This window comes from Tachyglossus aculeatus, chromosome 4, assembly GCF_015852505.1.
Source record: "Tachyglossus aculeatus isolate mTacAcu1 chromosome 4, mTacAcu1.pri, whole genome shotgun sequence".
Taxonomy (NCBI): domain Eukaryota; kingdom Metazoa; phylum Chordata; class Mammalia; order Monotremata; family Tachyglossidae; genus Tachyglossus; species Tachyglossus aculeatus.
This window is the reverse complement of record NC_052069.1, coordinates 74,916,179-74,935,362: the sequence shown is the minus strand read 5'-3', so window position 1 is coordinate 74,935,362 and position 19,184 is coordinate 74,916,179. Positions and strand designations below refer to the sequence as shown.

The window sequence follows — 19,184 nt, the reverse complement described above, 5'->3', positions numbered from 1 at the left end:
GGAGGAGGAAGTTGTGTGGGTAATTGAATTGAAATATCACATACTCTATTTTTTCTGCACTCTAGCCTGTGTTTTGCAATTATAGTAAAGGATGTTGTTTGTCCTCAGGTCAGCTGCAATTCTCCGAACTTGAGGAAATCGCTGATTGTCTTGGACAGGCTGTAATCTTGGGAAAATCTAGGATTTAATGTCTCTTCCATGTCGATTTCCAGTCCTGTTCCTCCTTCAAGTGATTCTGGTTGGATTAAGGTAGGAGATGAAAACAAAAAAAGGCCAGTCCAGCTATTTTTATAAATTGCTATTTATTCTTCCCCTACTGTCTTGAATGACACACATAAATTTGGTGGATAGGTGAATTCTTTTTTATTGTCAACTCTATTTGTAGAGTTGTTGAAAATATTAATGATTGGTAGCTGTAAGCTCCTTATAGGCAGGGATCATATCTACCAATTCTATTGATACTGTACTTGCCTAAGTGCTTAGTACAGCTCTCTGCACACAGTACGCACTCAATTGATCGTTTGTTTTGTTTGTTTTTGTAGTGATATGTGTTAAACACTTACTATGTGCCAGGCAGTACTAAGTGCTGGAGGAGATACAAATCAGACTGGACACAGTCCAGGTCCCAGGTGGGGCTCACAATCTTAATCCCCATTTTACAGATGTGGTAACTGAAGCACAAAGAAGTGAAGTGACTTGCCCAAGGTCACGCAGCAAAATGGAAGAGCCGGGATTAGAACCCAGGTCCTTCTGACTTCCAGCCCCGTGCTCGATCCACTAGGCCATGTTGCTTCTCTGTTTGATTGTCCAGCAATGGAGTAGTTCTGATCAATCAATCAATCAATCATATTTATTGAGCGCTTACTGTGTGCAGAGCACTATACTAAGTGCTTGGGAAATACAAGTTGGCAACATATAGAGACAGTCTCTACCCAACAGTGGGCTCACAGTCTAGAAGGGGGAGACAGAGAACAAAACCAAACATATTAACAAAATAAAATAAATAGAATAGATATGTACAAGTAAAATAAATAAATAGAGTAATAAATATGTACAACCATATATACATATATACAGGTGCTGTAGGGAAGGGAAGGAGGTAAGATGGGGGGGATGGAGAGGGGGACGAGGGGGAGAGGAAGGAAGGGGCTCAGTCTGGGAAGGCTTCCTGGAGGAGGTGAGCTGATGGTTGGCCTGGCTGACCCAAACAGGGGTGTAACAGGACCACCACGGATGGAGGACTGACCCATTCCTGGATTTTCCTCTCCTCTGAGTAGTTCTTTTCCTGCTGGAGCCAATAAATAGTTGATCAATGCCTATGGAAGTTGTGACTGGCTCCCTATGTTGATGGGTAAATGAATTTGTTCCTGTCCCCGTTGATTTGGGGAGGAGGCTGATTTGGGATGGTCCCTCTAACTTCTGAGTTTCTCCCCCTGCCTTGAGAGCTGGGACTATCCAGAATGACCAATAATGGCTGGGGGTGAGTGGAGGGACCTATCACTGGGATATTAAAAGTTATGGTTTATAGAAACAAGACAGCACTACTGATAATAGGGGAAGAAAGTGAGACCTTGGAGAAACTGAGAGGCTGGATTCCACAGAGAATACACATTAACTCCCTGTGGAGGGGACAACTGGGAAAGGAGAGACAGAGGGTCTTGGAGGTGAGGATTTGTCGACAGGGAAGAGCCACAGTGGCTGCTAGGATCAGGACAGAGAGGAATAAGAGTTGAATGTATAAACTGGAAAAGTTACCAGCGTCAGACTGCTAGTGATATCAATCCTCAGATAGCCCTAGTGGGATTCAGGAATATTAGCATCTTCAAGAAGCAGCATGGCCTAGTGGAGAAAGCATGGGCCTGGGAATCAGAGTCTGGGAATCAGAGGACCTGGGTTCTAATCCCGGCTCCACTTGAGCAGATCTCTTTTAACTTTTCTTTACCTCAGTTTCCTCCTCTGCAGAGTGGGGATCAAATACCTGCACACCCTTCTACTTAGACTGTGAGCCCCATGTGAGACCTGATTACCCTGTCTCTACTCCAGCACTCCATATAATGCTTGGCACATAGTAATCACTTGAGATATAATTATAATAATTATTGTAATTATTGTTGTTAGTAGTAGTAGTAGACTGTAAGCTAATTGTGGGAAGGGAATGGGTGTGTTCTATTGTTATACTGTACTCTCCCTTGCACACAGTAAAGGCTCAATAAATATGACTAATTGACTAGTAGTACAAGTAGTAGTAATAGTATGCTGCTTATGAAGAAGCAGTGTGGCTCAGTGGAAAGAGCCCGGGCTTTGGAGTCAGAGGTCATGGGTTCAAATCCTAGCTCCGCTGTTAACTGTGTGACATTGGGCAAGTCACTTCTCTGTGCCTCAGTTGTCTCATCTGTAAAATGGGGATTAAAACTGTGAGCCCCCCTGTGGGACAACCTGATTACCTTGTTACCTCCCCAGTGCTTAGAACAGTGCTTTGCACGTAGTAAGCACTTAACAAATACCATTATTTTTATTATTATTCACTCTGTACCAGTGAGAGCTGGAGTAGGTTCTGGTGTTGAGGACTGGTTCTCTTCGTTTTGGGGATCGAACCAAGATAGAAACCCAGGGATGAGACCTCTGAGGAGAAGGGGGAGTAGTTATTACCCAGTTGATTGACTAGCAGTCATCCGTCAATATTTTATGTGATGTTCACAGGTTTACTCCAAATGCATACAAGTCTTAAATGTGCTCTTGTTTGGTTGTTCAAACAGAACGCTCCAGAACTAATTCATCTCTATTTTTAGAGATCTGGAAGCGATATTGTAACAGAATTAAATCTTTGTCAGTGGATATTATTACTGCTTGGTTAACACGGATGGGGTTTCAGTTTGGAATGTTATGAAGGAGGACATTTATTACATCTTTTCTCTTTCAGCTGACTGCACGACCAGTTGAAAGGTCTCAATTCCCTGTAAACTATATGGCCTTCATATCCTCACTCTTGGTGATTACCCAACCAGCTGCAGGACAGCAAGGACTACCGTTTTCCCAGCAGCCTTCAATAAAGGCAGTGGATTCTGATGTAAGTCGCCTCGTAGAACTGTGCTCGGAATATAGGGAATAGTGGCAAATCCAAATGTTCAAGTCCTGTGCAAACCTTCGCAAGTACTGTATAACAGGGGAATGAAAAGTCAGACCTTGTACATTAATGCAGTCAAATTAGACTACCTAGTAGTTTAACAGCTCCTCTCCCTTCCTGTGATTCTTTTATTATTATCTGCCCCAACCCCTCACATCCATGGAGGCAGTTTACTGCTGTTTAGTGGGTCGACCTGACCCAATTAGCCTCTGGGCTAGAGGCAAGTTTTTCCACAGATCTGGAGCTGAGGCAAGTACAGATTTCTCCTGCCCACCTCAGGGTTGATTCCTAATAGGACCCGTGATGGGTGAAACTTAATGGAATAGAGGGGGTAAGGCCTACCCAGATTTCTTTACAGCAGAGATACTTCGAGAAGGTTTGTGGAAAACAATTAAAAAAACCCAACAACAGTCCAAACGTGCTAAGCTTCTGACTTACTATCTTAAATCCTGGGATCATAGTGTGCTTTTCCTCACTGTGCTAGGATTATGTAACTTTACTGGAGAAAGAGAATTTTAGGCAGTTACAATTAAGTTTCCTGTATAATGCTAATGAGGTACTGATATTAGTGCCAAACTGAATGGCATGAAATAACAAAAGTAATTATCAAGGTAAATAAAATGCAAATGACTGTATAACCAAAAAACTAGAATTGTAGGAGATCATGTGACCTTGGTGTTTCTATTATAAAATCTAAGCTTGAATAAAGTAGTATCATGTCTTCTCTCCAGGTCTGTTTTCGAAAAGAACTGTGCCTCACTGAGTTTATTTGAATAATTCAAAAGAATCCTATTTCTACATGTGTGAGAGTGTGTGTGGTGGAGAAATGTATTTAGTCATGCTAACCACTGGAACTTGTTTTATTTCTTAGGGCAACTGTGTATCAGTAGGTATCACTTCAATGACTTTAAAAGCTGTTTTCAAGGACATCAACAATAACCAAATCAGCGGACTTAGCGGAAATACAACAGTGCCGTTTAACAGTTGTTGGGCCAATTACACTGACCTCAGTCTTACTAAAACTGGTAAGGATTTGCAGTTCCAAACAGCTTTAAAATTTCAGTATACAAACAGCATAAGAATAAAAAATGTTTTACTTGAAGTACACTTAACTGTGTAAAGCTACGAAACCGCTTACTATTGAGAAAAAGCATCTGTGTAAGAGTTCAGGAGTCCTCACATTTATGACATGATTTATTCCTCAAAATCTGTCTTGAGTCAAAGGGCTCTTACTTAAAACATTTTGACTTAAGACCCATTATAAGGCCGAACCAATAGTACAGTGTTAGAGTGGGGAATTGGTTCCTGAACCGAGATCGGAGACTTTTCACCAAAATTATCCAGAATCAGATGAGTTACTTGAGGCCCAGAGAAGTTAAGCGGCTTGTCCGTGGTCACACAGCAGACAGGTGGTGGGGTCAGGATTAGAACCCACATCCTCTGACTCCCAACCCCATGCTCTTGCCACTAGGCCATCCTGCTTCTCTATAAGATAATCAGGTTGAACACAGGCCCTATCCCACATGGGGCTCCCACTCTTATCCCAATTTTTCTTCTATGCCATCGAGTTGTTTCCAACCCATAGAGACACGATGGATAACTCTCTCCCAGAATACCCTTTTCTCCATCTGCAATTTTTCTGGTAGAGTATCCCTACAGTTTTCTTGGTAAAAATACAGAAATGATTTACCATTGCCTCCTTCCGTGCAGTAAACTTGAGTCTCCATCTTCGACTGTCTCCTATGCCGCTGCTGCCCAGCACAGGTGAATTTTGACTTGCAGCAGATTGCTTCCACTCGCTAGCCACTGCCCAAGCTAGGAATGGAATGGGTATGCCTCTGCTTGAGGCCGAGACTGGTAGAGTACTGGAAACTCTCCAGCTGCAACCTTGAGAGGGGATCCCCATTTTACAGATGAGGTAACTCAGGGTCAGAGAAGTTAAGTGTCTTGCCCAAGGTCACACAGCAGACATGTGGCAGAGCCGGGATGAGAACCCAGGTCTTCCTGACTCCTGGGCCCATGCTCTATCCACTATTTCTGAGTTGGAGATATTCCGTGGAAAGATAGCTGACATTTACTTAGTCTAATGTAAAATGGACCTAGCCACTTTCTCTGTTAGCTCTGATTGTGAGCCCACTCTTGGGTAGGGACTGTCTCTATATGTTGCCAATTTGTACTTCCCAAGCGCTTAGTACAGTGCTCTGCACATAGTAAGCGCTCAATAAATACGATTGATGATGATGATGATTGGGGACTGAGTAATCCCCTCCCCATCCCTGCCCTCAGCCTCACCCACTCTGTCACATCTCCTTGAAATTTTTATACCAGTCCCTCCAAACACTGCTTTGCACGTAGTAAGCGCTTAATAAATACCATCATTATCATTAAAAGTGTTTCCCCATTTTGCTTTGGCCCTCTAGAACCCACCATCTCCCCTGGAGCTAGCGTCCCAAACGAGGCTAGTGTTGCACAGCTGAAACCAATGTGTTGTAAAGTTAAAAAGGGAATCTATCTAGAAATGTTGTTAGGGCCATTCCTCGTATCTCAAAACATCTTAAATCAAGGATGGACTGAAATTTTTTCAACCTTATGAAACCTAGTAGACACTACAGAAAACAGTTGTCACTCTTGATAGTGAATTATAGGATTAGAAAGCACAGGTCTTTCTGTTTGTAAAGTTATCATGCATTACTTTGTTCATTTCTTTTTTTATGGCAAGCAGTGTGGCCTAATGGAAAGAGCATGACCCTTGGAGTCAGAGGACCGGGGCAAGTCACATAACTTCTCTATGCCTCAGGTCATTCATCTGCAAAATGGGGATCGAATACCTGGTCTCCTTCCTACTTAGATTATGAGCCCATGAGGGACTTTATTATTCTGCATCTACCCCAACACTTAGTGCTTGACATTTAGTAAGTGCTTAATAAATACCAAAATGATTACATGCCAGGCATTGCACTAAGCTCTGGGATAGGTACAAGACAATCAGATTGGACACGGTCCCCGACCTACATGGGGCTCAGAGTCTAAGTCGAAGTTGGGGGGGGAAACAGGTATTGAATTCCCATTTTACAGATGAACAAACTAAGGCACAAATAATTTAAATAACTTGCCCAAGGTCACACAGCAGGCAAGTAATGGAGATGGGATTACAACCCAAGGTCATACTCTTTCCACTAGGCCAAAGGGCTTTCCACAACTGTACATTATTGCATTGAGAAGCAGTGTGGCCTGTTGGAAAGAGCACAGGCCTGGGAGTGAGAGGACCTGGGTCCACCCCTTGCTTGATGTGTAACCTTGGGCAAGCCACTTAACTTCTTTGTGCCTTAGTTTCCTCGTCTGTTAAATGGGAATTCACTACCTGTTTTCCCTCCCACTTTGAGCATAGCCCAGTTTGGGACAGGGTCTGTGTCTGACTAGCTGATCTTGCATCTACCCCAATGTTTAGTACAGTGCCACAATTACCACATTATAATTAAATCCAGGAAAGCATAATAATTACTTTGCTGGGCACTGTGCCAAGTGACACTGTAGTGGCCCAAAAGTGTGAAAGTGACTTCCCAGATACCTCAGGTTAAAGTTGCCAACCATCGTGGCTCAGTGGAAAGAGCACGGGCTTTGGAGTCAGAGGTCATGGGTTCAAACCCGGCTCCGCCAATTGTCAGCTGTGTGACTTTGGTCAAATCACTTAACTTCTCTGGGCCTCAGTTCCCTCATCTGTAAAATGGGGATTAAGACTGTGAGCCCCCCGTGGGACAACCTGATCACCTTGTAACCTCCCCAGCACTTAGAACAGTATTTTGCACATAGTAAGCACTTAATAAATGCCATTATTATTATTATTATTATCTGTAAATTTACAGATGGAGTTTGCAAATGATTTGGAATTGGTCAGGTTCATAAAGGATGTAAAAATATCTGGATGTGTCCGAGGCAGTGGCTGTACCAGTGGAGCAGCAGAGGGAATCCCAGGATCATCATTGTCACCCCAGCCACTGCCATTCCACCACAGCCTCTGCCTCATTAAAGTTGCAGATCATTGTGCTAAGCACTTGGGAGAACAGAAGATCAAAATAGAATATTCACTGCAAATAGGAACACTTAATAAGATGTTGACTTTGTACAGTGGTTATTTTTCTAATTTGCTTTCACAACAGTTATCTAGTTTATCCTCACATCCTTTATGTGAGGTGAAGAGAGATAGATATTCCCATTTTGCAGAGAAGAAAACTGAGGTGTGGAGAGAGGTAGAATGACTTGCCCAAGATCACACAGCAGGACAGTGGTAGACCTAGCACTAGAACTAGACCCATGTTAATAATCATAATTATGTTATTTATTAAATACCTACTGTGTCCCAAAGCACAAAGCTAAGCCCTGAGGTAGATGAGATCATCAGATCAAACACAGTTCCTACCCCTCATGTGACTTAAAATCCGAGAGGAGGGAAAGCAGATACCTTACTCCCCATTTTAGAGATGAGGAAAGTGGGATACAGGGAGGTTAAGTGACTTAGCCAAGGTCACACAGCAGGCCAGGGTCAGAGCTATGACTAGACCTGGGTCTTCGGACCCTCAGAGTCGTGTTTTTCCACCAAGCAACGGGCCAAGATGACACCAGAAAACATAACATTTACATTTAACTAATCACATTTTGCATTATTTCCTATACACTATTTATGACCAATACTTTCATGGAAAGTAAGGATGGAAGGGGGAGAGGTGTGGAGAACTGGGAGGGAAAAGGAAGAAGAGGAGAAAAGGTAGAATGGTCTTTTAAAAATAGCATCATCATCATCATCATCAATCGTATTTATTGAGCGCTTACTGTGTGCAGAGCACTGTACTAAGCGCTTGGGAAATACAAGTTGGCAACATATAGAGACAGTCCCCACCCAACAGTGGGCTCACAGTCTAGAAGGGGTAGACAGAGAACAAAACCAAACACATTAACAAAATAAAATAAATAGAATAGATATGTACAATTAAAATAAATAAATAAATAGAGTAATAACAGAGGATTGTTGGGGAGTGAGATGTGTTAAGGGATAAATTAACAATAGGGGAGCAAGGAAGGAATGAGGTGGCAGTAGGGTGATGTGAAGGAGAGTGTGTTTAAGAGTCACTACAAGGGGTGGCTTCATCATGACCTGTCAATCTAAAAGATGGCTACCAACATCTGATAGTAAAGAGCAATGGTTATCACATGTGTCTATCTAAGTTTTGGGTGTAAAATATGTGCTCTTAGCCCAGAGAGGGCTGGCCGGGGTTACCACTGATCGGCTTGGGTCACAGGTCTGTCATGCTGGGTAATCATTACCAAAAGGATCACACACCAGGATCATGGTTTACAACAAGTCCTCTTTATCCCTAGACTGTAAGTCCGTAATGGGCAGGGAATGTGTCTGCTAATTCTGCTATATTGTACAGTCAATCAAATGTATTTATTGGGCGCTTACTGTGTGCCGAGCGCTGAACTAAGCCCTTGGGAGAATGCACTATAATAAGTTGGTAGACCGGTTCCCTGCTCACAATGAGCTTTACAGTCTAGAAGGGGAGACAGACATTAATATAAATAATTATGGATATGTACATAGATGCTGTGGGGCTGAGGAAGGAGTGAATAAAGGGAGAGAGTCCAAGTGCCAGGATGATGCAGAAGAGAGTGGGAGAAGAGGAAATGAGGGCTTAGAGAGGGTTAAGTTTGTAACATAGTACTCTCTCAAGTGCTTAGTACAGTGCTCTACACATAATAGCACTCAGTAAATACCACTGATTATTAAAGCCTCCCATTGTCTCCACTTACCAGGGTACACCACCCCAACACAATCTGGTAGATGCATACTTTTACAAAAGAGACTTTTGCCTTTTATAGCCAAACAAACCCAAACTCCCTTCAGGGTGAGCTAGTTCCTCCTTTCGCTGATAGTATGTGGGAACCTGAGGTAAACTCTTCTCAGGTAATCTCTTCTCAAAGAAAATTCCTCCAGGAATCTGGAAGGAAATTCCTCTCCTAATGATGCAAACGGTACTGATTCCCTCCCCTTTTGTTGACAGTATGCAGGAATGCTTTCCTTTAAAGCATTCAATCACCTTGCCCCCTCCTACCTTACCTCCCTGATTTCCTACTACGTACTTCACTCCTCTAATGCCATCCTACTCACCGTACCTCAAGTGCGTCTTTCTCGCCTCTATCCTGGAGCTCTCTCCCTCTCCATATCCAACAGACGGTCACTCTCCCCACCTTCAAAGCCTTATTAAAAGCACATTTCCTCCAAGAGGCCTTCCTTGATTAGGGCCTCATTTCCTCTTCTCCCACTCCCTTCTGTGTCACTCTTGCACTTTATTCACCCCTCCCTCAGCCCCATTTAATGTATGTATCTGTAATTTATTCATTGATACTTAAGTCTCTGTCCCCCTCTAGACTGTAAGCTCACTGTGGGCAGGGAATGTGTCTACCAATTCTGCTATAGCTTACTCTCCTAAGCGCTTAGTGCATACTGTGCTCAGCACACAGTAAGCTCTCAATCAACAAGATTGATTGGAAGAGCGTGGCTTTGTTGCTAATTCATTCTATCGTATTTATTAAGCACTTACTGTGTACAGAGCACTGTACTAAGTGCTTGGGAAGTACAAGTTGGCAACATATAGATACCCAACAACGGACTCACAGTCTAGAAGATCTGCGTGAACCTTCTTCTTGAGCAGTTCCAGAGATGATCAGTTTGTCTGCCCTGGACTGATGCAAACTCGGTGGGTATCTTGGTGTGATTATTCTGCAGTTGGCACACGGTGTGTCCAGTTCCCCTGGAACACTGGTAACGGCCTTCTCAGTCTGGGCAAACCAAAGTGCAACTTCTTGAGAAGACACACGGAAGATGAACATGCTGTTGTGTTTTCATTTTACAGGAGAACGGTTCAAGATTGAATTTGTCCTCCGTGACCTCCGGGTGGAATCAGAGCCCTTCAGCCTGGCATCTCAGTCAGACCCCAGCGGCTATGACAGTAGAGGGTCCGCTTTCGTGGGCACAGCTGCCCAGAGAGCCACTGTTGTAGTTGGTTGCCTGGCAGGGAGAAAATTCCTCTTAGAGACATTCATGGCTGCTGTGCTGATTCTAAAGATAACTGCCGGTAAGTACACGCAGTTCTGTCATTGTGTTATTGCCACTACGTGTTTTGGCTCGACCACAGTTCGGGAATTGGGGAAGTTGCAGTTAACAATACAAGCCTGTTTGGACACGGCATGCTGCGGTGTCAGAGAAAATGATCCGTGTGCAAGAGCGTGAGAAACAGCGAGGCCTAATAGAAAGATCACGGGCCTGAGAGTCAGAGGACCTGGGTTCTAATCCAGCCACTTGCCTGCCTTGTGACCTGGAGCAAGTCACTTTCTTTCTCTGTGCTTAAATTTCCTCATCTGTAAAACAGGGATTAAAATACCTGTTCTCCCTCCTGCTGAGGATGTGATCCCCATGAGGTGTATGCACTGTGTCTGACCTCATTATCTTGTATCTACCTGTTGAGAAGCAGCACGGCTCAGTGGAAAGAGCACGGGCTTGGGAGTCAGAGGTCATGGGTTCTAATCCCGGCTCCGCCACATGTCTGCTGTGTGACCTTGGGCAAGTCACTTAACTTCTCTAAGCCTTAGTTCCCTCATCTGTAAAGTGGGGATTAAGACTGTGAGCCCCACGTGGGACAACCTGATCACCTTGTATTCCCCCCAGCGCTTAGAACAGTGCTTTGTACATAGTAAGCGCTTAACAAATGCCATCATCATTATTATTATTACCTCAGTGCTGAGTACAGTGCTTGGCACATTTTAAGTATAAATACAATAGTTAGTACTATTAAGAGCACAGGCACATGTAGGCAAGTACATGATATCAAGACACAATGAATAGCACAATGCAAGTTTCCTTAATTCAGCGTTGTGCAATTTTAGGAGAACAAGGTGTACAATTCACTTTATTAGACCATAAGTACATTTAGAGGGTCTTTCTGTGTACACTGCAGAAATATCTGCCCTTCTAAGCTTTCTCTATTGGTTAATAGACATGATGATAAATTATGCAGAATCAGCATCACTTGATCATATTAATTCATTCAATTGCATTTATTGAGCTCTTACTGTATGCGAAGCACTGTACTAAGCACTCGGGAGAGTACAATACAACAATAAACAGTGACATTCCTTGTCCACAGTGAGCTTACAGTCTAGAGGTGGGGAGAAAGACATCAGTACAAATAAAATTACTTAAGTGCTGGGAGCGGGAAAGAGCTGAGGGAGTAAGTGAGGGTGACACAGAAGGGAGTGGGAGATGAGGAAAAGAGGGGCTTAGTCTGGGAAGGCTTCTTGGAGGAGATGTGAAGGGGGAGAGAGTAATTGTCTTTCAGATTTGAGGAAGGAGGTGATGGAGTGCTTTAAAGCCGATGGTGAGGAGTTTTTGTTTGATACGGAGGTAGATGGGCAACCACTGGAGTTTTTTTGAGGAGAGATTTGGGGGTGACATGTCCTGAATGTTTTTGTAGAAAAACGATCTGGGCAGCAAAGTGAACTATGGACTTGAGTGCTTACTGAGAAGCAGCATAGCTTAGTGGAAAGAGCACAGGCTTGGGAGTCAGGGGATGTGGGTTCTAATCCCGGCTCCACCAGCTGTCTGCTATGTGACCCTGGGCAAGCCACTTAACTTCTCCGTGCCTCAGTTACCTCATCTGCAAAATGGGGATTAAGACTGACACCCCGTGGGACAACCTGATTACCTTGTATCTACCCCAGCACTAAGAATAGTGCTCGGCACATAGTAAGTGCTTAACAAATACCATTATTATTATTATTACTATGTACAAAGCCCTGTACTAACCACTTGGGAGAATACAGTATAATAGAGATGGTAGACAAATTCCCTGTCCACAGTGGAATTTGGAATTTGGAATTTGGAATTTGACTTAGTGGAATTTGACTAAGATCACTTAGTAGTCTAGAGGGGTTTCCTCGTAAAACAGTATCTGTCTGTGGGGAAGAGGTCTGTTTTTCCCAAGGCCCTGTTATTCCACTCTTTTTCCTCCCTCTGCTACCTCCCCAGTTCAGAGTCTTCATCCTGACCCTACAAATCGTAGGAAGACCACCTTCTTTCCCGGCATCAGTCAGTCGATGGCATTTATTGAGCGCATCCTGTGTGCAGAGCACTGTACTAAGAGCTTGGGAGAGGACAATGGACAATGTTTTGCACATCACTAAGGTGGGGACAAAAGAGGGAGAACTTGTTATGGGCACAAACAAACCTGTAGTAAATAATATATATTATATATACTGGAGAAAAAAAATCAGCATTCCAAAGGAAATTTAAGTCTGATTTCCCACAGTAATTCATTCATTCAATCGTATTTATTGAGCGCTTACTGTGTGCAGAGCACTGTACTAAGCACTTGATATTGGATATACATTTCTCTTAGGAGATTTAAGGAGGCAGCATGGGCTAATGAAAAGACCATTAGCCTGAGGGTCAGAAGACATCATCCTATTCCCAGCTGTACCACAGGTCTGCTGGGTGACCTTGGAAAAATCCCTTAACCTCTCTGTTCCTTGGTTTCCTCATCTAAAAACTGGGGATAGGGCGCTGCTCCTCCTTCCTTTTATATTGTGAACCCTGTAGATTGGACGCTGTCTGATCTCAAAGTCTTACGAAAATCCCTGACTAACCACTGAACTTCCCAATCTATATCCTCTAAGTACTCTAGTGAAGCAGCGTGGCTCAGTGGAAAGAACACGGGCTTTGGAGTCAGAGGTCATGGGTTCGAATCCCAGCTCCACCACATGTCTTCTGTGTAACCTTGGGCAAGTCACTTAACTTCTCTGAGCCTCAGTTACCTCATCTGTAAAATGGGGATTAAGACTGTGAGCCCCACGTGGGACAACTTGATCACTTTGTATCCCCCCAGCGCTTAGAACAGTGCTTTGCACATAGTAAGCGCTTAACAAATGCCAACATTATTATTATTACTTCGGTATTCACCTCACTCCCACTCCCACAGCACTTGTGTATGTTTCTACATACTCTGTTCTTCCCTTAATATCTGCTTCCTCCACTAAATTTTAAGATCCCTGAGGGCAGGGATCATGTTTACTTTAGCATACTCTCCCAAATGCATTATATTCATTCATTCATTCAATCAATTGTATTTATTGAGCACTTACTGTGTGCAGAGCACTGTATTAAGTACTTGGGAAGTACAAATTGGCAACATATAGAGACGGTCCCTACCCAACAACGGGCTCACAGTCTAGAAGGGGGAGACAGACAACAAAACAAAACATGTGGACAGGTGTCAAGTCATCAGAATAGAAATAAAGCTAGATGCACATCATTAACAAAATAAATAGAATAGTAAATATGTACAAGTAAAATAAATAGAGTAATAAATCTGTACAAACATATATACAGGTGCTGTGGGGAGGGGAAGGAGGTAAGGCAGGGGGGGTGGGGAGGGGGAGGAGAGGGAGAGGAAGGAGGGGGCTCAGTCTGGGAAGGCCTCCTGGAGGAAGTGAGCTCTCAGTAGGGCTTTGAAGGGAGGAAGAGAGCTAGCTTGGTGGATGTGGGGAGGGAGGGCATTCCAGGCCAGGGGGAGGACGTGGGTCGGGGGCCGACGGCGGGACGGGCAAGAACGAGGCACGGTGAGGAGATTAGCGGCAGAGGAGCGGAGGGTGCAGGCTGGGCTGTAGAAGGAGAGAAGGGAGGTGAGGTAGGAGGGGGCGAGGTGATGGACAGCCTTGAAGCCCAGGGTGAGGAGTTTCTGCCTGATGCATAGGTTGATTGGTAGCCACTGAAGATTTTTGAGGAGGGGAGTAACATGCCCAGAGCGTTTTTGCACGGAGACGATCTGGGCAGCAGCATGAAGTATGGATTGAAGTGGGGAGAGACAGGAGGATGGGAGATCAGAGAAGAGGCTAATGCAGTAATCCAGACGGGATAGGATGAGAGATTGAACGAGAAGGGTAGCGGTTTGGATGGAGAGGAAAGGGCAGATCTTGGCAATGTCGGGGAGGTGAGACCGGCAGGTTTTGGTGACGGATTGGATGTGAGGGGTGAACGTGAGAGCGGAGTCGAGGATGGCACCAAGGTTGCGGGCTTGTGAGACAGGAAGGATTGTAGTACCATCAACAGTGATGGGAAAGTCAGGGAGAGGGCAGGGTTTAGGAGGGAAGATAAGGAGTTCAGTCTTGGACATGTACATATCCCACCCAAGAAAGTTGCCTTCCAGTAAGCATAGCTGCACTACCTTTGCTATCCCACAGTTCTTTCCATCTTCAGAGCTCTTCAGAAATCACATCCAATCAATCAATTAATGGTATTTCTTGAGTGCTTATTGTGTGTACAGAGTTCTGTACTAAGTGCTTGGGAGAGTACAATGCAATAGAGAAGGTAGACACAATCCCTGTCCACAAAGAGCTTACAGATTAGAGGGGGAGAAAGACATTACGAGTGGCAGAGAGGGAAAATGGGAAAGAATAAGCATATAAAAAAGACTTCCTTGAGTAATTGCTCTCTCTCCCCCAGCCCCAGGTCATGTTTCCCAACTATCACGTCAGCACCAACTACACACTTGTGTGATCTCAACCACCTGAAACACTTCTGTACATAACAACTTATAGAACTCATATAATGATCCATTTCTCCTTCTTCCTCCTAACTGTAATCTATTTTAGTGTCTGTCTCTCCCACTACATTGTAAGCTCCTTGAGGGCAAGGATCACATCTACTAGTTCTCTGGTACTGTCCCAGAAACTTAATACAGTGCTCTGCGCACAGTAGGTGTCTGATTGAAGAAAAGTTGAAACTGAGAAAACAGAAAATCTAGCAGTATTATTTCCAACTGGGAATTATTTAGTGTCACGACCAAACCGCATTTCAAATGAAATGTGTCACAGACTGCAAGGAAACGAGGCACTATTCCCTTTTTAAGAATGCCTATTACTTTTATCTTACAGGTGAAGTCACTGCAGCAACACCCTGAAGAAGACTCTGAAAAATGAAGAGCTATCGCCTGATGCACATTTATGAGGCCTGCTTATATCAACATCAAGTGCAGAAAATTCAGATTTTCCAAGTTTGAGTTAATAACCAAGGCATTTTCTCAAGTCCATGTCTTTAAAAAGATGTGAAACATCAAAGGGTTTGAAAAAATAAGACCATTAAAATATGTCATCACTGGGTGAGACCAATGAGCCATTCAGCCCAATATTCTGTGTCTGACAGTGCTGCCCACAGGATGCTGGTTTCCTTCTTTGGTAACCTTCCTAATGGTTACAGATATATCATTTAATATCCCTAACTTTCCCTCTAGTAACCCATTATGAATGGCTTCATGAACTTATCCAAACCTCTCTTGAACCTGCTAGCATTTTCTACTTGCAAATTTTCTTTATTACCTTCTGAGTGAATAAATGTTCCTTTATGTTTGGTTTTGGTATATTCTCAAAATGCATAAGTAAGAATATTAAATAGAGTTTGATTTTTATGCCTTTTGATTTCCTTATTGTAACCTGTAAACTAAGAAATCTCTAATCTGGCAATCGATTTACCAGTAGACTTTGAAATCCAGCAATACAAAACAGGTAGTGGCAGTGATATTCATTTAACCCAGAACGCACGTCTGTCTGGGACAAACCAGAAGCCAGGGTGAAAGCAAAGCCTATAAATCTGCCTGCCTTTTAATGCTAATATGATGCGTTTGTGGTCTGTAGGTTTGTTTGTTACTTTTTTATGGTATTTGTTAACCACATATTATGTGCCAGGCACTCTTCTAAGCACTGGGGTAGATTACAAGCTAACCAGGTTGGCCAGCAGTCCAAGGAGCTCAAAGTCTAAACCCCCATTTTACAGATAGTGTAGCTGAGGTATAGAAAAATTAAGCGACTTGCCCTAGGTCATACAGCAGATAAGTGGCAGAGCTGAGATTAAAATCGAAGTCCTTCTGACTCTCAGGCCGGTGTTTTATCTATTAGGCCATGCTGCTTGCTGTGGGCAGGGAGCACGTCTACCAACTCTATTGTATTGTGCTCACCCAAGTGCTTAATGGTGCTTAATAAATACCACTGGTGATGATAATAACCCTCTCACATTCCTGGTCTGGTCTGTAGCAGGCTGGAGGAAGGCAGAGTACCTTGCACTTCTGGAAGCACTATCTCAGTAGACCCTACCCTAATGTCAAAACTGCCCCCGGAAACTTCATTCCAAGCTCAGCAACCTTTCCTCGTGCCCCCACTGTAAAAATATAAAATGGTAAGAGGTATATCGAGCAAGTACATGATGGTTCCCCAAATCTTCGTCTTTTGTGCACATGGCAGGCCCCAAGAATGGTGATGGCGTGGATGACACCAACTCACAGTCTTAATCCCCATTTTACAGATGAGGTAATGGAGACACAGAGTTAAGTGATTTGCCCAACCACACAGCTAAGTGGCGCAGCCGGGATTAGAACCCATGACCTCTGACTCCCAAACCCGTGCTCTTTCCACTAAGCCAAACTGCTTCTCTAATAACAAACATAACAAAGTAAGACGATTCATATTAATTTTGAGAGAGGAAAGCAACCCCTTTCTATACCCTTAGGAGTTGATAATTAATGAGACTATTTTAAAGAATTTAAAAGTAAGGCCCAGCTCTTTGCCAGTTGGAACAAAAGCCATGATGAGCTTCCTGAGTACATCTAGTTTTGTTCTAATATGTACATTCATTAGATAATTTGGATATATCATGATGGAAGAATTAGGGGATATTTTTCCCAGAGCAATGGGTCTATGCTGCTGTAACACGACCACAAGTTGGTGCAAACAGATTTTGTGTAGGGAGCACTAAAGCAGCAAAGGAAGCTGTACAGCCCAGTGGAAAAAAAACATTCCTGGGAATTAGAGGGCTTGAGTTCTAATCCTGACCCCACCATTTGCCTGCTCAGTGACCCTGGGCAAGTCACTTAACTTCTCGGTGCCTCTGTTTCCTCGTCTGTAAAATGAGGTATCAATATCTGTTCTCCCCACCACTTAGAGTCTGATCCCCACGAGGGACAGGGACTACATCCGACCTGATTATCTTGTCTCTACCCCAACGCTTCGTATGGTGTTTGGCACACAGTAAGTCCTTAACAAATACCATAATTTGTCGCCCATCGCCCAGGGACGGGTTCGTTCGGGAATCGGCGCGGCGAGAGATAGAGCGACTAGAGACAGAAAGTCTGAGTTTTATACAAAATTTATTCCATGAGGCCAATTGAATTATTTGATTATGTAGACGCAGTGAATTAAACTTCCCTTTCGGGAGGAATATGATTATTTGGTGATATTAGAGCTTCCCTAATGGGAGGAATATACTTGTATGTTACTCATGCGTGGCAGAACCCCCAGGTCCCACCCAGGTGGAATTCACGTATGGTTCCTTGGCATGTGGTGAGGCGGCTAGCTCCCACCCACGAGTACTTCCCACTCGGGAGGAATCCACGGATGAGTTACACACCCGAGGCGAAGCGCCCGGCTTCCAGCCCGAGCATTCAGCGAGATGGGACACTGACCCATCCCATGGCTCCTCGCTTGGTACAGGCAGAGCGGGCATCTCACGCTCTGGGCAGAGGTGACCCTCGACCGGCTGCTGCAAGTCTCGATCCGCTGCCCAGAAGGTCAGAGGCCGCAGGTATTTATCAACTGTTTTCCTAGGCCATTCCAACTTCTGGCCTCAGTTTATCCAATCTCCACCCTCCCGGCTCCTCCATACCTAATTTGATTGGCACGGGGGCGAGGGACACCTTCTGTATTCCCGGCTTGGGCTGGCAATCCAGCAGTATTGGATGTGGGGGGAGGTGTCCCAACAGCACTTCCCAGTTCCACCTGCTAGCTTGGGCGGTCAGAAGATAGCATTTGACCTTGAGATGGTGGGGTCACCTTGGGGCACAAATCATTATTACTTTTATTGTTAGGAAGAAACAATCCTACACACACATGACACAGGTCAACATGTGATACTGCTACACTTGCCAGTCTCCAGCCTCTCCCCATTCCAATCTATCATCTTCCTGAAGCAACGCTCAGCACACATCTTTCTTCTCCTCAATCAATTGCATTTATTCATTCAATCGTATTTATTGAGTGCTTACTGTGTGCAGAGCACCGTACTAAGCGCTTGGGAAGTACAAGTTGGCAACATATAGAGACGGTCCCTACCCAACAGTGGGCTCACAGTCTAGAAGGGGGAGACAGAGAACAAAACAAAACATATTAACACAATAAAATAAATAGAATAAATATGTACAAATAAAATAGAGTAATAAATACGTACAAACATATATACAGGTGCTGTGGGGTGGGGAAGAAGGTAAGGTGAGGGGAGGGGGAGGAAGAGGGAGAGGAAAGAGGGGGCTCAGTCTGGGAAGGCCTCCTGGAGGAGGTGAGCTCTCAGTAGGGCCTTGAAGGGAGGAAGAGAGCTAGATTGGCAGATGTGCGGAGGGAGGGCATTCCGGGCCAGGGGGATGATGCGGGCCGGGGGTCGACGGCAGGACAGGCGAGAACGAGGCACGGTGAGGAGATTAGTGGCAGAGGAGGGGAGGGTGCGGGCTGGGCTGGAGAAGGAGAGAAGGGAGGTGAGGTAGGAGGGGGCGAGGGGATGGACAGCCTTGAAGCCCAGGGTGAGGAGTTTCTGCTTGATGCGTAGGTTGATTGGTAGCCACTGGAGATTTTTGAGGAGGGGAGTAACATGCCCAGAGAGTTTCTGGACAAAGACAATCCGGGCAGTGGGTTGAAGTATGGATTGAAGTGGGGAGAGACAGGAGGATGGGAGATCGGAGAGGAGGATGATACAGTAATCCAGATGGGATAGGATGAGAGCTTGAATGAGCAGGGTAGCGGTTTGGATGGAGAGGAAATGGCGGATCTTGGCAATTCTTCGGAGCTGAGACCGGCAGGTTTTGGTGACGGCTTGGACATGAGGGGTGAACGAGAGAGCGGAGTCGAGGATGACACCAAGGTTGTGGGCTTGTAATGTAATAATGGCATTTGTTAAGTACTTACTATGTGCAAAGTA

General features: G+C 44.4%; 1 protein-coding gene across 1 annotated transcript in view; it reads left to right on the top strand.

Annotated features, from left to right (window-relative positions):
* PKHD1L1 (PKHD1 like 1) overlaps nt 1–15,348 on the top strand; it is a 182,939-nt gene extending 167,591 nt beyond the window's left edge. Inside the window, 6 exon segments of the mRNA XM_038745633.1 lie at nt 109–175; nt 177–249; nt 2,921–3,067; nt 3,996–4,149; nt 10,033–10,254; nt 15,107–15,348. Coding sequence (XP_038601561.1) covers nt 109–175; nt 177–249; nt 2,921–3,067; nt 3,996–4,149; nt 10,033–10,254; nt 15,107–15,132 — 689 coding nt within the window. The 3' untranslated portion in view covers nt 15,133–15,348.
* The last annotated feature ends 3,836 nt before the right edge of the window (nt 15,349–19,184 follow it).